We start from the raw sequence: 20315 nt of genomic DNA on the forward strand, positions 1-20315 counted from the left end.
ATGTAACTTCTTCATATAAATTTAAATATAGTTCACTCTTTGAGGATAAGGGATTCTGAGTCTAAATAATGGGAAATACCCATAAATATTCTTATAAGCACTTACATATGTAAGTTATTGCAAATTGAATTTTGTTTTACAACCAAGTATTTAAAGATTCAGAACTGACATCAAAATATAGACAGAAAGATATTTTTATATTATCTAATGCCATAGATATCTAGAGGACAGAACTGCTCCAGTTACAATATGTAGAGGAAAACAGATTTCGTTAAAGTGTAGATTCTGCACTCGCAGCAAAGCAGCAGAAATGGGAATGCTATAGGGCAGCCATCTCCTATGCAGCTCTATTTTTGCATATTAGCAGTAATTAATAGTTACTTTACTATTTGATAGGGTACAAACACCATGTCTAAGATCATAAGCACCAACAAGACATTTTTTGCCTATACTTGTTTATTATTGGTCTTGATAGGATTTTTCTCTTATTAGAGACAGCAGCAGCGAGTTCTCAATCTCCTACTTTAATAGATTTCTTCCTTATACAAGTGTTGGATATAGTTAAACTTGCAAGATAAGAATAATTGGCTCTAATACATTTAAAATAACATACCTTCTGAGTTCTTCATCTTCCTTTAGATCGCCAAAGATTCCTTCAGCTTTCTTAAAAATATATGAGGAGAAAAAGTTGTAAGAGTTATGTGAAGTGTTTGCAAAAATTGCTGGTTTGTGGTTATTTAGTTAAACCCTATCTAAAGGCTTGGCAATTTTGACTTTTATCTGTCTTTTTTAACTGTATGTGTGACAGTCAACAGTCCTTCATCACTCGCCCTGCTAACTGATATTTTAAAGCAGAAACGGTTTCTGGTCCCTGCACTTGTACCCTGCATGGGGTACAACATAGGTAGCAGTCAACCCTCAGTTTGCTTTAAGCTGCAACAGGAAAGGATTTGGCTGCTTGCAAACACTGGAGTCATTGTTGGGTGAGGCTAATAAATTTATCAGGAGCAGCATTTCAAATGATTCTTGCTAGAGATAATGGCTTTCAAAAATAAAGATGGTATTGAAATTGTTCATAGTCTGAATTCACATGCAACTTAAATATCTGACTACTAATGCTTAGTAGTGCTTTTTTTTTTTTTGAACAAGGGAAAAAATATACTTCATATAACTGGCCAATTTTATGTAACAACAAATCTCCAGAGATGACTTACTTCTGATGGCAGTATGCTTGGGCAGAGCCATTTATCTAGCAGCTTATCCCAAATTTTGTTCATATCCAAGTCGTTAATTTCAGCTATCTCCTTTGCTGCTGCATGGATATCTACATAAATAGATTGAGACAATACATTTATAAACAGGTACTTCCTTGCCTAGGATTTTTCAAATTTTTTTTGGTCCTTTTGGAACCAGATATAGCATACTTGCCTGGGTAATCTCTGCCAGTTGGATTTTGTATTCTTTGGTCTATACTGCAATGCTCATATAGTAAAATGATAAGGCTTGTTGGTTTCCCAATAGATTTTAAGTGCTCTGCAGTGTTCAACTTGTGAAGTAAAAGAACATTTTCTGTAGCTGATCTCTTATACTGCATATATAACTTCTTCTGGAGGACTTCTGCTTTTTCATGTGCATCATCCTTTAGAAAACACAATTTTTTTATATAACACAACCCCCTTTTATTCAAAAGCTCTAGAAAAATCACATCAACTTTCTTACGGTACTAAACAGTTAACAGAAGGTACCAAGACTGGCTTTTCTGATGTATTTCTGTATGTACACCTTACATACTGTATACTTCACTGTCTTAAAGTTCCAAAAGACAAAACTCTAATAAATACCTGGTAAGATAACTACAGTTTTGCAAGCAGTTTGTCATTACCTTAGTTGTTGTGTTCTTTAGCCATTTTCCAGCTAGATAGAGACAGAATTTCAATGCCTGAATCTGGTCAGGACCTTAGAGGAAGGGGGCAGTGGGGAGGAGGAAAAAAAAAAAAAAAAAAAAAAAAATCAGTTTTCATACAAGTTTGCTTACAGACTAGTTTTTCTTTTCTCAAGCCTGCTCTCTTCCTCGCAGCTACTTCTTCCTTCAAGTTAGGCATGTTCCTTACCTGTTGGAAATTCTTGTGCAATCTTGTGAGCAATAGCAACAGCCCACTCTGGATTAATGATAGACAACAGATAAGATTGAATTGTCTGTATGGTTTTAGTTGTTTCTTTGTTAATAACTGACGTATATCCACTGTTTCTCATTTCAAATATTTTTGGTTTCAGTTTTTTTTCAAAGACATGTCGAGCTGCAGACATGTGTAAGGTATCCAGTGAAACCTAGAAAAGCATTAAAAAGCATTAAAGGCCTTCTGGCAACTTTTAAGTGAGTTATAAGCAAATTAAAAAGCAAACAAATAAAAAGATACAACACATAAAAGTGTTTCCCCTGTGTGCCCCCCCCCCCCAACTCCCCAAGAGGCGGGGAAAAAGATAACTGAAAATTCTTTTAAAGATGTAACTTTACCTTCATTAACTTGGAAATTAACAGAAGTGTTGGAAATGATTCCTCACTGAGCTCTGCAGCTGTAAGGAAATAGAGAGTCCTGCTTATGAGAGTGCCACAAGTCTACCTTTATAAAAATCAAGCACTCCATTGGGAGGAAAATGAATATAATCGTAATTATATATATGCCAGCCTGGTATGTGGGATATGTGGGTTACTTTCATCTCTGAGTGGTTCTATACGCATTTAAGGACAGAACTCTGTAATTTATTGTGTTAACTTCATTGAAAGGCAGTTGCCAGTAGCAGTTTGGGAGCACAGTGCTTTAAGAAGCATTAGAAATACAGTGACATTAGTACATACTGTTGATCTTTTAAGCTCATGTACATGAATGAAAGAGAATATATGTATCAAGCTAGAAAGAATACTGAACATACATATTATGTTCCAGAAACACTTTGCTGTTCTAAAGAATATCAGATGAAAGGGTAATCTGGTTTGAGCAGCTGGAGATAAGGGAATCACATGCTCTAAAACATATTGGTGTTCCAGGTCCACAGGTGGGGAAATTCTTTTATAAGACTCCAGATGTTTGAGAAGACTCAAAGCCTAGGGACAAAAAGAGAGAGAGGAAATGAAAGGGGGGGAGGGGAACAAAACAAAACTTGTTACTACTATATTTTTCACTCCAGTAAAACCTAAGGTTTTGGCACATATATAACAACAATTAATTTGGCACATATATAACAACAAGTAACAATTGTGAATTTGGCCATACCTGGTTCAGCTGGATACTGGTATTCTTTTCATCAGCATTTTGTATTACTTTCAGGACAATTTCAATAGTTTCATAGTCATATGGATCGAGCTGTTCAAAATGATAATATTTTATATGACTTCTCTTATAGAAAACACACGACTGAGTTGCACTTAATTCAATTTTAATTCTAATTAAATAGGCATAACATAGAAGAAATAGTAACCATCATGACTTATGGGCCTAAGACAACAGACTGTTTCAAAACTATAAATCCTAAGAAAAGAGCTAGGATATTGCAGAAAGATCGATTATGTTAGTGATAAACAGATGAGAAAACAAACAAAAACTTTCCCCCATATACCTTATTTTGCCCCTTTATACTTTTTTATGCAGCATTTAAAAACATTTCCAGTATGGTATGTTCTTTGAAAGCAACTTTGTATTTTACTATTTTGTTCTTTTTTTAAATGCATGTTGGGATAGGAAGACTTTATCTCTCTTTAGGGATAATTAGATGTTTTGCTCTACATTTTCCTCTAGAAAACTGAAATTTAGCATTTTCATTCTGTAGCAGAACTTGATGGGTTTTTTAAAAATTTCCATGGAATTATAGCCATAAGTGATTGCTTTACTCTGTCATTTATGTGATGTACAAAATTTGAGATAAAATGCATACTTTCTGTATGCATTTCTGTTTGTTTTGCTTTTTACTTGTGTATATATATTTTTTTACCTTGTACAATATTCCACTGAGGCTCATGACCAGATCTTTTGTGCTTTTCAGTAGAGGAATTATTGCTAGTGCTCTAGCTAGTAGAGTAGAATGAGGTTGCTTCTCGCTGCGTTCTGCAGAGTCATCTTCAATATGATTTGTATTAGCATTCTGGAGAAGAAGTGTTTCAATGCAAAGCTGCAGTGCGGCATCACTGTCCAGCATAAAAGTTCTAGAAGAGAACAGAATGTTTTTCTTGTATGGACCTTTTGTGCGGACAAGATACTTATTTTCTTATGAACAAATTCACCAAGGCCAGAATTTACTCTGATTTATGTACTTAAAGAAAACAAACAAAACCAAACAAAACAATTTGTATGTTATAAAAATCAAGATCTACTAGATCAAAACAGATTTTGATAGGTATCATTACGGCAGTAATTAAGCACAGGCCTGATTTGCTTCGATTATTACCTGCAGTAATTCAATATGAGATCTGTGTCTACTTTCGGATTTTGGACGAGAGTTCTTATGAGTTCCTTCTTCCTTACTGGTGGTTGTCTAAATGCATTCTTGAAAGAAATCTACAGATAAAGAAAGATTTAGTGTTCTTCCTCCCCAAAATAATTCTTTATTTAGCTAGCCTTTTAATTTTTCCTTTAGCTACAGTGCAGAGCAAGAAAAAGCAATATATTTTCTGAACATGCCCTGTGCCAGAAGTTGCTTAAACTCTTAAAGTTCTTTCACAGCAATCTTAATTAATATATTACTCAATTTCTGATTTTTTTTTTCAGCACAGGTAGAATGAAAAGTTAAAATAAAAACCCAGCTTCCCTTATACATGAAGCTGAAAATAATGCAAAATACATTTCAAACTCTATTAACATTTAATCAGTTAATAAAGCCATGAGAATATTCAAACTTACCCCAAAGTTACCAAGTTGGATACCCCATTCTGCATCGGTAATCAATTCTTGGAACTTTCTTTTTTCCTCCTCTTCACCACAGTGGGTAGCAAGCTGTGCTCCAACCAGAGCTACTGCCTTAAAGGAGAGAGTAGAAGTAGAATTATAGTAAACTTGAAAGTAAATAATACTAAGGCCTAAATCTCTGGGGGAGCTTAAACAATTCAGAGAAGATCACAGAAATGAACAAGGAGAAAACAATCTTCAGAAAATATAATTGGGGTTATCACACCTCCCAGGTTGGCAGATCATAGCTTCTGGTCTAGTTACTTTAAAACTGAGTTTCTCAAGAAATTCTCCTGGTGTTGTACTCGTGAAAGCAGTAACAATACAAAAGGGGTTTTTAGAACAACCTATTCTACAAATAGATGGCACTCTCTTTCCCTTTTTCTTTATCCTTTGCTTCCCATCACCCTCTGTATTGCAATTGTAGTTATTCCTTTCATTCTTCTCAATTACTGTCAAAGAACAACTTTTCCAAAATGTTGTAGCAGCAGTGCACAACTCTACTCTGCAATAAATAGAAGTGGTTTACCTCACAGCACTGCCCTTAGTACAAGTGAGGAACTTTGATCAACTGCAACCTTAATAAGAGCAAACTACTGCAGTTCTAAGACATTCCTAACATCTTGGAAGAAACTCTTTAACACACTGTGTATGTTGAAGAAAGTCTTGTGAATTTACCAGAACTTTTTTATAATTTTGCCATGAATTGTTTATGACATCCCAGAGTTTATTGAACATATCTTCCTTGGGCAAAATGGTGCAGTATCCCAAAGCCAGTTTCTGATCTATGAGACGACAGTTGAATACCTGTATATTTAAAAACAAAGTTATAAACATCTATTAAAATGAATTCTTAAGGTTTATGTAGAGTATATGAGAGACACATAGAGTCAGCCACTGTCACTGCTTCTTTCACCAATCACCATAGAAGCATGGTTTTCTAAGATGCACGATTTTTTTTCGATACCATGTGTTTTTTACAGCATTTGGTTGCAAGAAAATCTCAGAATGGGCTTTTGGTAGGAAGGGTAGCCACTTCTTCAGACAGAACTTTCTTACCTTGTGTAATAAGGTCTGGATAGTGGTCATAATTGCTGAAGTGCACTTCTGTTTCATACCAATGAGAAAGCTTTTGGTGTCAGATAGCATTTTGCCATCATGTAGCTAATATGGAAAAAGACAGTCAGCTCATGCTTAAAAATAGACCTTAATTCTCATGTCATTTATACCAAGAAGCACTATAGTAATTTTATTTTCAGAATAAAGTTCTTAGAAAGTTCCCTGTTGAATAGAAAGGGGATTTTTTGTTTCCTAGTACTTTCGAATGAAGTAATATTTCTTGAATATTATTCTTGCAGCCTTTCCCATGTAAATCAAAGACACAATGTGAAAAAATATAGTAACCTACTACTAAGAACAGTTTGATTCCTGATCTCCTTGCAGAGGCCTGGAGTTTAGCTCAGAATATACTTTGCAAAGAGAATCAGATGCTCATTGGAATTAGAGGAAAAAACCTGTCATTTCACAAAATGAGTGCACATCTGATCAGATGGTGGTAATTCTTCAGGAAGTTTTTGGGAATAGTCCTGTGCTAACCTATCAGTTACTTGTACATTACCTCTAAATTTTTTAGTGGCTGATATAGTTCTGTTTCTCCCCCCACCCCAGTAAAATTCAGCATAGTCTTTGTCATTACCTTTTCACTCAGGGACAAATCCATGTTGTTTGATATACCATGCTGAAGACAGGATCCAAATGAGCAGACTATTAGACGCAAAGCTAACTCACATTGACTACACTCCATGAGGTTCTGTAGCTCTGCACAGATGGGTGTTCTAGCTGGCAGCAAAAGGTTCTGTCCTATGATACATTTCACCAAACAACCACAGAAAACAGTTAGTGCACAGACAAATTCCAACAATAATATGCTTAATATATCAGACCAGTTTTTGTTTTTCTTTATTGAACTGATATAAGATCATCCTTAACTTCATTCATGCTTCTTTCATAAACCTTAAATTGGCAAGGTTTTTAATACAGAATCCCACTTCGGTTCAAAACCCAGTTGTCTCATCTTTTTGGAAAGCCCCAGACAGTAATTATGGCACGTCCGAACTGAGGAAATCTACAGTCTTTGACAACATGCCCCAAAATACGCAGGTGAATGACAGAAATCACTATCAAGCCTAGTTGTCTTATGCCTTGAATCAGGCTGTCTCCCTATAAGTAGAACATCTGTACATCTACATTAAAATCACAAGCTAGTGATGCTTATCTGGGTTTAACTTAAAGGCCACATTATCTAGTTATCTGGTTATTTATACTTTTAACATGGTCAATCTTTTGTCAGAGTACCTTTAGTAAATGCACAGTTTGCCAAGCTTGTCGAATCCAAGGGATACAGTTTGTTCTCTGAAAGACACATAATCTTCAGTTAGCTCAGAGAAGCAGAACATAAAGAAGCCAACTCCATAGTTTATATCCCCCTTAATGGTGCAATAGTGGTGTTAATTTCCACATGAGTGGAAATATTTCTGTTCCCACGTTAATAGTTATGAAATAATTTTATAGTGACTCAAAGTTCAGGAAAATTACCAGAAATAGGCAGAAGGGAAGCAATAGTTTCATATGCAACCGGAAGAGCTATCTGTGGATCAAGAACTATCCCATCTTCATTAAAGAAGTCATCATAAGTCCACTCTTCATAAGGATCTTTATCTCCTCCAAAAGCTGTTGCCTAAATAAAACTTGTTAATAGTATAAATAATCAAAAGAACCCACTAGGTATGTCTACTAATAAACACAGCATTGCAAAAGATTACAGCTTTCAACTACAAAAAAGAACATAATCTTTTATTGAAAATAGATTTCTATTATGCTACTCTCTTTTATGTTAAATAGGTAGAAAATCCCCTTAATCCCATATACTAGTAACATTTCTCTTTAACGTTGCATTTATTTAGTTACAAAGTCAAAACTCATTCATGAGTAATTTAATGGAGGATCAGTATCAACATTCATATTACAGACATTTTTCTTTTTTTCCTCTCCTTTTTAAGCAAAACAATATTCAGTGCATAAATATGCTTGCCTCTGTTCTTTGATCTACTCTGCTTGAACTGTAAGAGCCTATTTATTTTAAATAACTCAAAGCACTGCTTGACCTGAACAAAAAACAAAGAAGCTATTCAAGAACTTAATCCATCTTAAAATTTTACAAAACTGTTGGAAATGCTTTCACATAATACATGCATTTGAGAAACAATACGTGCATTTATAAAACAAACCCTCCCTGCTTTTGGTAAAGTCAGATTTCTATGCTCTCTAGCAGGCTTGGCAACAGCTTTTTCAATAAAACTACTACTAATTATCAGAGTTGCAGTATTAAGATTTTGTTTGTTTTACTGAAACACAAATTGTGTAAATCCACTTGTGCTTGTGTCACTGTTGCAGTGCTTTTAGTACTCACATCATCTTTCACTGGCTTATGCAGTAGGTTTTTGTTTGTTTTTAAGATAACTGATCAAATATTGACAGAGGTATTTGAAAGAATTCTCAATGAATCACTGAATGGTTGAGGTGTGGAGATTCTACTTTCGATATTCTGTAATTCTGTGAAAGTTCAACGAAAATACCTTTGCTGTAAATCCACAGTTTTCTATTTGGCATTGTCTGTAAATATCCTTGGCAGCCAGGGTGTATTTACATAGTTCCAGAGAGTCTAATAGCAAATCTGTAAAAATATCAATATTATTAGCATACTATTAATGGAAGGCTCACATTTCTTATTAAAATATTTTTTGTGTTGCCTATTTTTAGAGGCATGCATAGACATTCACTTTTTTCCTTATTCATTTGAAAAGAGTTGTTTGGAAAAATGATTTTCAAACATTATAAAAGATAAATAATAATTACCAGGACTGCATATGGTAGCTGCTTGGCAAGCCATTTCATAGACCACTGCCGGAAGATTTGTATCTTTAGGGGTGATCATTGGAACATCAGCTCCTAACATATGACAAAGCCTTTGACATGCCGAGAATAGTAGCTTCCCTGTTTCTTCATTACAGTGATTTTCATAGAACTCCCTATTAAAAAGATCTTTATTTTAGACAATAATAAAAATAAGAAGAGCATCAAATATTGCTTAAAAAGTTCCTCTTCCTTTTATGATAAGGGAAAGAAGAAAAAAAAATTATCCTTTGTTCTATACCTACTTCTACAAAGTATCAGAAATGGATACAAAAAAAGCCCATTAAAAAAAGAATTGAACTCCTCTGAAATTTTACCTGCATATTTTCATAGCGTCTTCAACTCTTCCAGCATCTAATGCTCTCAAGGCCAGTTTTTCTCCCAGTTCTTGTTCTGTCCTTTGCAGAAGCAAAGCCAGCCTATACAATCTTGACCCAGTGGATCGATTATTTGTTTTATCTTGTGAATCACAATTCACTGTTTGTGCTTTTTTGGACTTTGACAAAGATCTGACAGTTTCATAAGCTTTTATGTGCTCCTCAAGAAGCCTAGACATCAGTGAAGGATTCCTGAAATCTTTGACTGAAAGAAAGATATCAAAATCTTCCTGCAACAAAAGAAAATATGATGACCTAGGCTTTTACAGAAGTTAAATAGTTTCAGTCTTTCATTAATCAAAATCTTAAAGCATAGAGCAGGAGTACCCCAAAGAATCTATTGAGAATGATCTGTGGCTGATTCTAATACCAATACTATACCTGAGAATTGTATAGGATTGTACTAGTTGGCATGCCAGACATGACAACAATTTGAGATAAAACTGGGTTCTAGTATTTGGGAACTTTATCCAACATCCTTTATTTTTTAGCATAACATTTTTTGCACAAATGTTGCAAACATTTTTCATATCATTCTCATTATATGAGCAATTGAAACAACCACAGTAAATCAAAAGTAGCTTAAAACTAGGAAAATACCAACCTGCAGGATAGCAAGTGTTTCAAACATTTTCAGGTTTGCTTCACATTCATCTTTCTTTAGAGGATTTTCTGTTGGGGAAGAAAAACAATTACTTCCTGACTTCACTTACAAAAAAAAATGTAACATTTGCAAGTTATAGCTTACCTTTTTGAATGCTAAACAGGAATTTTAGGATTTCCACAAGTGTCTTTGTCATAAGCATTTGTGTTTTGCGCTGAAGGAGAGAGGGAGGGAGGGAGAGAGAGAGAGAGAGAGAGAGAGAGAGAGGTTAAGGTTTTGATTTGGTCAAAATGATGCCACTATCAGGTTGTGATTTTCAGGCTTCTCCTCTATTAAAATATTATGCAATGTTCAGCAAATATTTTTGGCAACAGTTCTAACTGCTAGAAATAACATTAGTTGAAAGGGAACAGAAATTTATTGTAAATATGTATTCTTTGTAGAAATAGCATATATTTATAGCTGCAATATATATTTACTCCACTACAGTTTGTTAGATCTCACAAGAATTTTGAAACACTTTTCACTTTGCCCTCTTTGTTCTTCTATCACCTTAGCGGAATAGTCTCCCAAAACAACTGTTAAACAAAAGAACAATAAATGCTCCTCTGTGGTTGCAAGCTAATGATGCACCTTGTTATGTGTGGTGCTTCATCCCACTTTGGTGTGTGGTAAAACCACACCTTCTACAACGTTTGAATTGGTTTGAATATTTCCAAAGCAACTGAACTAAGAGCTGGAAAATACATAAGACTGGAAGTATAATAATGCAGGAGAATTTATGCAAGTATTAACTGAGTTCAGATGGTGATGCCATTGTGTCGAGACGCCTTAAAAAATATCACTGAGTAATTTTACACCATACAGAATCAGATAATTCAGGAGGAAGAAATTTCCAGAGAACACATAGCCCAACCTTCTGCTCAAAGTAGGGCCAATTCATCAGCCCTCCTTGCTGAAAGAAGCAGCTTTTCTCCAAGCATTTTAAAGTGCATTAGTAGGAGTATTTAGAATAATTAATGTATACACTTTATGATTTGAAAAAAATAGTACCTCCTCAGAATTATCTGCTTTATTCTGCAATACCAGTGTCCCCCACACGGTCAATCTCTCTGCAACTTTCTCAGCTTCAGCAAGATTCAGTGATTTTAATAGAATAAGAGATTCTTCTCCCTGCAGGAAAAATACATAAATCAGGAACAGCAAAACAAAAAAAAGTACTTGCTTTTGGAAGGGTTTAATTTTCTTAACAGCTACGTTAGGCAGGTTTCTTTACTTCAATACAATGCTTGTCTGATAGTCTGGTCAGGATTTATGCTCTGTTGATGATCCATTGTCTTCATAAAATGCATTTACCATGACATGATTTCCTTAAATCCCATGAATAATTTTCACTAAGCTACAAAGCATTCAGTGTAATCTATGTGTTTACTTGCTGAGGGTGATAAAAAGCAAATTAAATTGCAGTCTTGTAAAATAGCTCAGAAAAGTCTTAAGTTTGAATTATTCAATACCTTGCATCATAAAACATATTCTGTGAGGTATATACAAAACTTAGGCATTCTTAATATCAAAGAAGCAGTTATGTATTGTGGTATAACATTGCATTACCAACTCATTTTTTGGTCATATTAGTAAGAAAGCAACTTGTTCAAGCAACTACTTCACTTTCAAAACTTCAAAAAGGGTTCACTATGTTTAAAACTCTGACAAAGGTCTTATTTTCATTGTTAAGTATAGTTAGTTTGTGTGTGCAATTAATAGAAGTGCAATAAAATACAAATAGGAAAACTGTGTATCAAATTTGCAAATAGTGCAACTCCTGTCACTGTTTTGGAAAACGGGGCACAGTGTCTTTCACTTCTGAGATCGTGGCATGAATTATTCCAGTACCCTTTCTTTATCAATCAGGTCTATCATTCTCAAGATGTAGACTTCTACAGTGGGCAACATATATGCTGTTACAATTTTCAAAGCATCTTCTAAAGAAGTAGGAGTGTCTTGTTTAAGAATATATTTCACCAGCCTCTGCAAGAGAAAAGTTAAAAAGTTTAGCTTGTTATAGGATAAAGTCATTTATGTGAAATAATTCTACATTGCAATTCTACAGCCTGTACTGAGCAAGTTATCTAGAAGTTGCCTGCAGATAAAATTTTWTTAAATACTAACATTTGATTAAATGGGATCAGGCTAGGAAAAGTTGGTATAGATGTGTAAGTTATCCTTTGTAATTATTAGCTCAGACAGTGCCAGGAAGTCCCAACCACATAAGCAAATGGATGTTGATAACAGATGGCAGGTGCTATCTGCTAAATTCTTTGACAAAATCTGGCCTTTAATATCCCAAATTACATGCAGATAAACATGCAGATTTTTGCTTAATAGAAGTCATAGGAAAAGTGCTGATCACCATTATCATCTGCTTGTCCTTTAAGAGATTAGTATCTCTTATCCCATAAGCTCGCAGAAGTTTCTTCATCTCCATCAGTTGGTAATTCTCCTGCAATAACTTTACTCTGCAGAAAAATCAGACCATTATTAGTCTCCTTGCTACTTAGAATTGACCATCATAATACAGAGCATACATTACTTCTTTTCAAAAAAGAAATAAAAATAAAATGTTGTTGAAAGAATACAGCAAATCATCTGAAGAATGAGAGGCAGAGTGTGGGATGTTGCCTTACTTGAAGTGATTCATTTCCAAATGTTGCTTTACCAGCAGCTCCACTGCTGCGCTCCATGGTACCATTGCACCATGCATGATTTGCAGAACTGCATCAAATTTCAGCTATAAAAGAAAATAAGGAATTATTTTTTTTTCCAAATAACGTATCAGGTAATCTCAAAGTATCATTCACATACGATTGATTTAGATAAGCATTTTATTTCCTGGCCTAATCTCTACTTGTATAAAGGCAAAATCATTATCATAATATGATATGTTAAATTAGATTAAAAAATGTATATAGTCACTTATGACACTGCAGACCTCAAGTTTCACATCTACTAGAACTGGTACACTTTCCATGTCATGTCAACAAAACTATGCTGTTATGTCCCTAACTTGAAACCTTGCATAAACAAATATTTAAAGCATTTGAGAACATTTTGTTTCATCTAAACTAATACATTATAGCTACATAATGACTACCTGGTAAAACATACGTACATCTGTATCAGAGATGCAGCCAATGGCAGCTATTGCCTTTGCCTCCCATGCAGTTTCAAATACTGAAGTAGACCGTGTACGACAACGTTCCAGTAAGTCCTGTACATTTTGATAAAGATTAGGATATTTGAATTTAGAAAAGCCAGGAATACACAATGAAATAGACAACAATGAAAAGGATTTTGCATACTAAAGGAAAGATTGGCTAGTCTCTACTTTTTCTGTTATTCTATTGCCGAAATAGTAACTTTCAATAAATTTTTATTAACAGAGATAAGCTTATTAGGAAGCTGGTCTTGAAGTTAAGTAAACAATGGTTTGATCAATTGGATTAGATTTCCTGCTTATTCATGCTTTCTTCATACCTTTATATACTGTAAAAGTAGTTCATCTTTTTGTAGATTATGTTCGCACAGGTAAGGCTTTATAAACTTTTCCAAAATGGATGGGACAAGCTCAGGTGCCAAAATTTTATCAAACATGCGAAACACAATAGTAGTTGCATTTTCCTGGGCAAAAAGTAGAAAAACTGCAGGTTAGAACATGTTATGTTTTACAATGAGATCCTTTATTTCTCTGATGACCTAATTCAACTTCTATTGCCCAAATAAATCAATGGAAAGATCTGTGAAATTAAAATCTATTTAGCTGACATAGAAGTAAACAATCAATGTTTTTCTTTTACAAAGCAGTTTATTTTTCAGTTGTACTTTTAGGTTTTCTGTTGCTAATGCTTGGACCAGGATTTAGTATATATGATTTGCCAAAAATTAAAATGAATGGGGTTCAAGTCATACTTGTTCTTAGTACCACAACACATTATACACTTATATTCCCACTGAAACAAAATTTATAACACAATGTATAAAATAGTCTTACAAATCTTACAAATAGTCTTATAAAATAGAAATAGTTTATGAATACTAGTGAAGATTAAAACAATTAGTGGAAAATTTCAGAATTCTTGTTCTGCTGATCTTCAAATCCTATCTTATAACATGTTTCTCCTTACCAGAACTATCCACTACAAGCATTGTTTTTGAAGTGCTGCATAATTACCTTTTCAAAATCACAGAGTGCCAGCCTGCAGTTGTATTTTCTGTACAGATTTATCAGTTCATGCAAATCATTTACCAGCTTCTTTAACCGATGCACCTCTTCACAGTCACCACATCTCTGTAACAGTATTCATAGGTAAAACATTAGATATCTTACTACAGTCTTCAAATCAGTTGAATGCTGCCATAAAGAGGAAGAAAAGAATTTATTCTCCATATTTCTGATATAAGGATAATTGACTTACAATGTAGCAAGAATTTCTGATAAGGTGCTAAGGAAAAAAAAATCTCTCTGAAGATGAGGATAATTCAGCATTAGAAAGACAGTAGAATTAATGAATAGAGAATGTCCTTGTTTTCAGCACATCTATTTAGATTCAAGCTTTATCATTTTCCACTTTCATACTACCGTTTTTATAGATGCTTCTGTATATCTAGAATATGTAATATATAGATTTGTATTTACATAACTCACTATTTATAACCTAGCTGATTTTAAAATAGCTATGTTAGGGTCTAGAGAAAATGAGTAACAGCAAAAGAAAAAAAATTTGATGGAGATGAAACATGGTTCTGATATAAGTTGCATAGAAGTTCTTTACAGAAATTGAAGGCCCTTTTCGTACACAAGCTTATTTGTGTATTCCAAGATACTCAGATATATTATGCATGTTGAGACTGCATCTTTATTGGTATTAATGTTGTACCAATTTTATTTTTCATCTTCTTTAAACCAAGGAAGATTGGAACTCAGCCTTTTCCTTTCTCTGAATTCATTCTTTCTCACATTAGATCCCCAATTACGGGGATTAATAATCTAATCWTTCTAGCTCAATTCTAGCACAGGGCATATGTTCAGATATTTCTTAACATCAAATAATTACATTCCTGTCACTTTTCTTACCAAAGGATTCCACTGGTAAAATGTTGTCRTTCCCATTTCACCTTGATTTTTACTTGTAAAAAAGGTCTCTGCCATTTGCAGCCCGTTTTCTGGCCAATTTGCCTGTTAAAAATAATTGACGTCRGCAAACAATATTACACATAAAGAAATGCAAGACAAAGTTTCTGCAGTTTGACTAACCTTATCAGTTAATTCAAGATTTCGAGCAGCTTGTTCCAGCCATTTTGCTAATATTTTCTGAAATAAACACAGTTACAGGAATTATGCCATATAGCAAAAGAAAATTTGAATTTAAAATTATATTTAAAATTGGTTCTTTTAAAATTGTAGGGGAAAAAATAAAGCAAGAAGAGAGTTCTGGCTTTTTTTTTTTAAAGGCCATTTCTCTAGTTTTGACTATAAAATTGTCTTGGTCTAAGAAAATTACATTCTGTATTTATTAAGTCTRTATACAGATAAGACATTTCCTTAGTAGTCCTACCTGTCCCTTTGGCACAACTCTTCTTAAGAAAGGTATCACAACATTTTTAAGCCATAAACATAGTTCMTTTATAGGAACTGTGACATGGATGGCATTGAGCAGATTCTCTAGCATTTTCTCATCAAAGCAGCTTTCAAATTCTGCCTAAAATATCAAGACAGAACAGTTAACAGGTTTAAAGGGGACTTAATATCCCCCATAAGCACCAAAGCGATGGCTATGTTCTCTCACCTGATGCCTAAGCCAGAGGTACTGTGCACAAGGTAAATTTCCTTCTTCTAGCTGAAAAAGGATGTTCTTGAAAATGTCTTCATTATTTAAGAATTCTGTCCATGCAATACCACTGAAAGTTAAGAAAAGAAAAACTCTTACTATAAATCAATAGTAAAAAGAAAGGTGAGGAAAAAAAACTTTGCTAACTAGTTCTATGTACTGTAAGAGTCAAGGGCACTTTTAAATCGTGAAGGAGGGAATTACATGCTTCTAACATCACTTAAAAAAATGTATACACACACACATATATGTCTGCACAAGACATTTGTGTGCAATAGGTAACAAATGTTTTCAGCATATAGGCTAATTCAACTTCTCATCCTCCACAGTGGAAAAACGGGAACTTCAGGAAGAAAAGCAGGAATTTAAAGTTTAGTAAACTTTACAAGTTTAAAAATMTCAATTTCAATTGCAGATGCATTAGCCATTTAAACTACATTTACCTTCAGTCTTCACAAATCTTAAAAAGCAAACCTGAATTTCTCTAGTCCAAAGGCTCCATAAAAAGTGGTAAGTCTTGACTGAGCTCTCAATACCTGTTTACAGACAAGAGATTAAGATCAATATCTGGATTACAGAGGATCAGTATTACATGGTTAGAACAACTATCATAAAGCAGAGATGCAGGAAAAGACTAAAAATCTCAGTTAATTACATAGGTAATACAGTTTGTCTAAAAAAAAAGATTCATCCAGTTCAAGAATAATCAATGAAAACTSTTTATAAAAATGAAATTTTGTATTAAAGTTGTGTGATATACAACAGAACTAAGAAATAAGTAAATAAAAGCCCCTAAGAAAGTTTCTTCCTCCAAATCTGGAGCACTTAGTAATGAATCTTTCTATGACTGAATGAATCACTTAATTCAGAAAGCTGACAGTACTACAAACTTCTTGAAACCCTACATCATAAGTGTTTAGCATTTGGTAGGACATATGCTTGTCCTCACCTCAGTTATGGATACCAAAGGTCCATCAGGTGACAAAGCAATGGGCCTGTCATCTTTCTTCAAGATCTGAAACAAATACAGAAAAATTTGGCTGACACCTCAGTTGCTGCAGAATGTATTGGACACGGTAATATGAATTTAATGAGGATACTAGCAAAAACCTATCACCTCTGTAAATTGTGGGCTTTATTCYACGATTTTGGCTGTAACTGTATTTCTACATGCATGCAGGATCAGACAGATAATATGCACTTCTGGTTCTGTATAACAAGGTGGGAAAGACTAAAATGTTTAGAGGGGAAAAATCACATATTTTGTGCTTTCARTTCTGAAAGGCAAAGAACTTAAGACCACTATTCAAAACTAAAACTTTAATATGAAAACAAAACAGCAATTTTTTAATGCCCTTACACAGGAAGCGGTAAAAATAATTCATGTAAGTTAAGTAGATAATTAACCCACAGACTGCAAATATACCCTAGAAGCAACTTTTTCTCTTTTAGTCAACATGACTAGCATATGTGCTGTTAATAGCAAGAACTAGACCAGAAGAAGCTTTGCTTCTTTATGCAACAAGAGTAAACAAATAAGAAGTTTGGTTAAAAAAGAGAGGGGGAAAAAAAAAAAAGAAAAACTTACCCTGACTTTAGCATAGTTTAACATTTCTTGAGTTGTTTCATATAGTGGCCATGGAGCATTTATGCAGTAATCCACAACAAACTGGCTATCCTGTTTGAGGAAAAAAATAGATTAATTCTGACTGCCTTTATAATTTGAATGAAAATATACGGAAGAYTGAACACAAAAACGTACCTGAATTTTTTGCAAATTTTCTTTGGCTTCATTCACAAGATCAAGCCAGACTGTTTGACCGTAACTCCCAACAGAAGCTGAAGCYAATCTCTCTAAAATAGTGTTTGCTTTCACTTTGTATACAAGCTGTTGTTAAAAAACAAACAAAAACATTCCATTTTCAATTTGATATACTTCAACTTAAAAGRTCTAAATACTGTCTTTTTAAAGGCTATTGCTAAAATCTATCTATTCCTGCAGATTGTTATAAGAAATACAGCACAACCTCCACTGGAAAAGAGAATTTGGTTTTAASTTCAGCTATGCTAATTTATCTCCCAATATAATTATCAAAAATGGGCAACTTACCTCAACATCCAGTTCAAACTGAATAGCAAAATTCTCAGCTTCAGCAAATTTGTGCTTGTGAAGTAAGCGACTTAGTCTAGGGGCGAAATAAAGTAAAGCATCATACTTAAATTTAAGTGCCAAGTTACAGATTGGGAAAAAAACCCTAAATTTCAAGGAAAAAAGTACCTGTTTTCTGGCAAGGCTTCTGTTAAACTTCTCATCACAACAACAGAAACTGGGCCTTCAAGGGAACTGAGGATGATAAGGGAACAATTTTAGCTTACCTACTGTAAAAATAACAGTATGTAGAATGAAGCTGCCATTTTTATACAACAGTAGTCTGGTGCTATGTAGAACATTATCTTACCTCTGATGATTTTCGTGAATTCCTTCCAAGAAGTATATTGTATCCTGTGATAAGAAAGAAGAGAAATCATTAGTGTTTCAAACGAGTCATAAAATAGCATAACTGTGACTTCTTATTCTTCCCCCTGCCCCAAATCATAACCAGGCCACACTATATCCATCATCACATCTTTTAGAATTTGACTTCTTCCTGCAAAATCTTTAGCATAATTTCATTCTAATCTAGCAAGAATAACACAGTACTCTCTTTAATAATTATATCTACTCATATAATTACATTTCTTTAAAGAAAAAAAATTAAACATACTGTATTGATCCCACTTTGAACAAGTGAAGAAACAATAGATACTTCCAAAGAATAYAACAATTGCATAGTAGGCAGTGCAAAAACCATTAGACTTTTCATCTGGAGAAAAACAAAAGAAAAYAAAAATAACAACAGGAAACAGAAAAAAAGGAAAGAACAAAGGCACAAATATAAAAGTCAGRAAAAAAAAGTGTGTCCTATTTGCAAATAATTTCTGCGTTATTATAGAATTAGATGGAAGTCYTTATTAATATATACACATATATAGTGCAGTTTCAGATATTCTTATCTGTAATTAGACCTGCTTGATTTAAAATATTATACTGTGTTCCCTGTGGCATTCTATTTCAGTTAATGCTACTATTTGCACATGCAGATAAATGCTGAATGCAGCAAAGAGTGCACTAAAGAAACCTGTGAAGGTACATGAGACAATAGCAAATTCTGCTGCCTATTTGGCTACTATTAAACCACAATTAAAAAATAATCAAACAGCAGAGTTGCTTGCCCTCTAGTCTTAGAAGAAACAGTAGTGACCCCCCTTTTCAGTATACTAAATTATCTAGATGGCAAGTCTCAGTTTTGATCTTGAACCCCTGTAAATTCTGCATGCCCAAATATTTAGCCATCTTGTATTGTTTTTCATTAGTAATCACGTAGTGATTGAGGAAGAGAAAACAGATAAAGAGGTTGTACCTGTTTATTATCGGGTACTGTCAGGATTATCAGTTTAACACTGGCAAGCCCTTGTCTACGGAAGAAAGAAGAAAAAGAGCAAAATGTTGTATCAATCTACTGTTAAAACTATTCCAGCTTCTGAGTTTTATAAAATTTAGTTTTCCATAGAAACTGGTATATTTTAGAATCTTATGAAGGACCTAAAAATATTTTAGCATATAAAGGACATTTAATTTCTGACCTTTTAAATCTTTTATAACATGTATTCTTTTCTCCAATAGCCAGAGTAATGGAAAGAGCAAGTATTGTTTTCAATTAACTTCTTTTATAGTTAAATAGAACATCTTTAAGGAGGCTAGTGTAACTTTTCTCCATCTGCATAACGAAGATCTTTCTGAAGATATAGCTTTTTTATAACATCAGGTTTGTAAACAATATTACACGCCTTACTCCGAACAAGGATTTCCAAAGTAATATAGATTCAGTTGAAGCTTTCTTAGCAGAAACAGACAAGCCAAGAAAAAGAATCTCTGAGGAAAACAACACGGATTTTTGTCTACAATGCAGACTCAAGAATACTTGAGCTACAGTCCAGTATTTTGGCCCACTGCCTAGAAAAATCTCGGCAAAATACATGGAGGTGCAGAAGGGATGTTTCCTACCATGTAGTTCAGTTCTTAGACTTCTTGATGTCCAAGCATGACTCTAGTTGCTTATCTGAACTAAATAGAAATTATTCTTTCTAAAAACCCTTTACYATAGAAATATCAAGTGACTGTTGGGCATTTCTTGTAATGATAGACAACTTTTCAGAACTYATGCTATAACACTTACTTACTGTGTGACTGAAGAAGAATCTGAATCTGTAGTTAGAAGATATTCTTCAACATGAACTGAGGGCCAATCCCAAATTAAAGTAAGAGTATAGACATCCCACATGCTCAAAATATTCTAGATTAAAACATACAAACATTAAGATATGCTCTCATAATTTTCTTCACAGATTATATTTGTTGTCTTTTTTTTGAGCAGAATGTTATATTCCATAGTTTAAATAATTACTATGAGGAATAATAAAAAAATAATACCATAGTCTC

General features: G+C 33.9%; 1 protein-coding gene across 1 annotated transcript in view; it reads right to left on the minus strand.

The window, feature by feature from the left end:
• The window catches only part of KNTC1 (kinetochore associated 1), a 30804-nt gene that overhangs the window by 6816 nt on the left and 3673 nt on the right, over positions 1-20315 (minus strand). The window contains exons 10-51 of the mRNA XM_026041769.1: positions 20057-20169; positions 19237-19291; positions 18541-18639; positions 18235-18278; positions 18054-18119; positions 17886-17961; positions 17538-17663; positions 17364-17453; positions 16725-16790; positions 16250-16311; positions 15734-15845; positions 15503-15646; positions 15202-15258; positions 15022-15123; positions 14119-14235; positions 13425-13568; positions 13060-13158; positions 12575-12678; positions 12301-12406; positions 11784-11918; positions 10944-11063; positions 10035-10104; positions 9891-9958; positions 9227-9516; positions 8853-9025; positions 8573-8670; positions 7533-7674; positions 7293-7349; positions 6634-6797; positions 5997-6101; positions 5616-5744; positions 4893-5009; positions 4441-4550; positions 3988-4198; positions 3273-3362; positions 2932-3103; positions 2516-2574; positions 2112-2328; positions 1883-1956; positions 1429-1639; positions 1215-1324; positions 614-663 (exon numbers count right to left, since the gene is read on the minus strand). Coding sequence (XP_025897554.1) covers positions 614-663; positions 1215-1324; positions 1429-1639; positions 1883-1956; positions 2112-2328; positions 2516-2574; positions 2932-3103; positions 3273-3362; positions 3988-4198; positions 4441-4550; positions 4893-5009; positions 5616-5744; positions 5997-6101; positions 6634-6797; positions 7293-7349; positions 7533-7674; positions 8573-8670; positions 8853-9025; positions 9227-9516; positions 9891-9958; positions 10035-10104; positions 10944-11063; positions 11784-11918; positions 12301-12406; positions 12575-12678; positions 13060-13158; positions 13425-13568; positions 14119-14235; positions 15022-15123; positions 15202-15258; positions 15503-15646; positions 15734-15845; positions 16250-16311; positions 16725-16790; positions 17364-17453; positions 17538-17663; positions 17886-17961; positions 18054-18119; positions 18235-18278; positions 18541-18639; positions 19237-19291; positions 20057-20169 — 4754 coding nt within the window. The remainder of the gene's footprint in view (positions 1-613; positions 664-1214; positions 1325-1428; positions 1640-1882; positions 1957-2111; positions 2329-2515; positions 2575-2931; positions 3104-3272; positions 3363-3987; positions 4199-4440; positions 4551-4892; positions 5010-5615; positions 5745-5996; positions 6102-6633; positions 6798-7292; positions 7350-7532; positions 7675-8572; positions 8671-8852; positions 9026-9226; positions 9517-9890; positions 9959-10034; positions 10105-10943; positions 11064-11783; positions 11919-12300; positions 12407-12574; positions 12679-13059; positions 13159-13424; positions 13569-14118; positions 14236-15021; positions 15124-15201; positions 15259-15502; positions 15647-15733; positions 15846-16249; positions 16312-16724; positions 16791-17363; positions 17454-17537; positions 17664-17885; positions 17962-18053; positions 18120-18234; positions 18279-18540; positions 18640-19236; positions 19292-20056; positions 20170-20315) is intronic.

This window comes from Nothoprocta perdicaria, unplaced genomic scaffold (assembly GCF_003342845.1).
Source record: "Nothoprocta perdicaria isolate Ctin4 unplaced genomic scaffold, notPer1 scaffold_294, whole genome shotgun sequence".
Classification (NCBI taxonomy): Eukaryota; Metazoa; Chordata; class Aves; order Tinamiformes; family Tinamidae; genus Nothoprocta; species Nothoprocta perdicaria.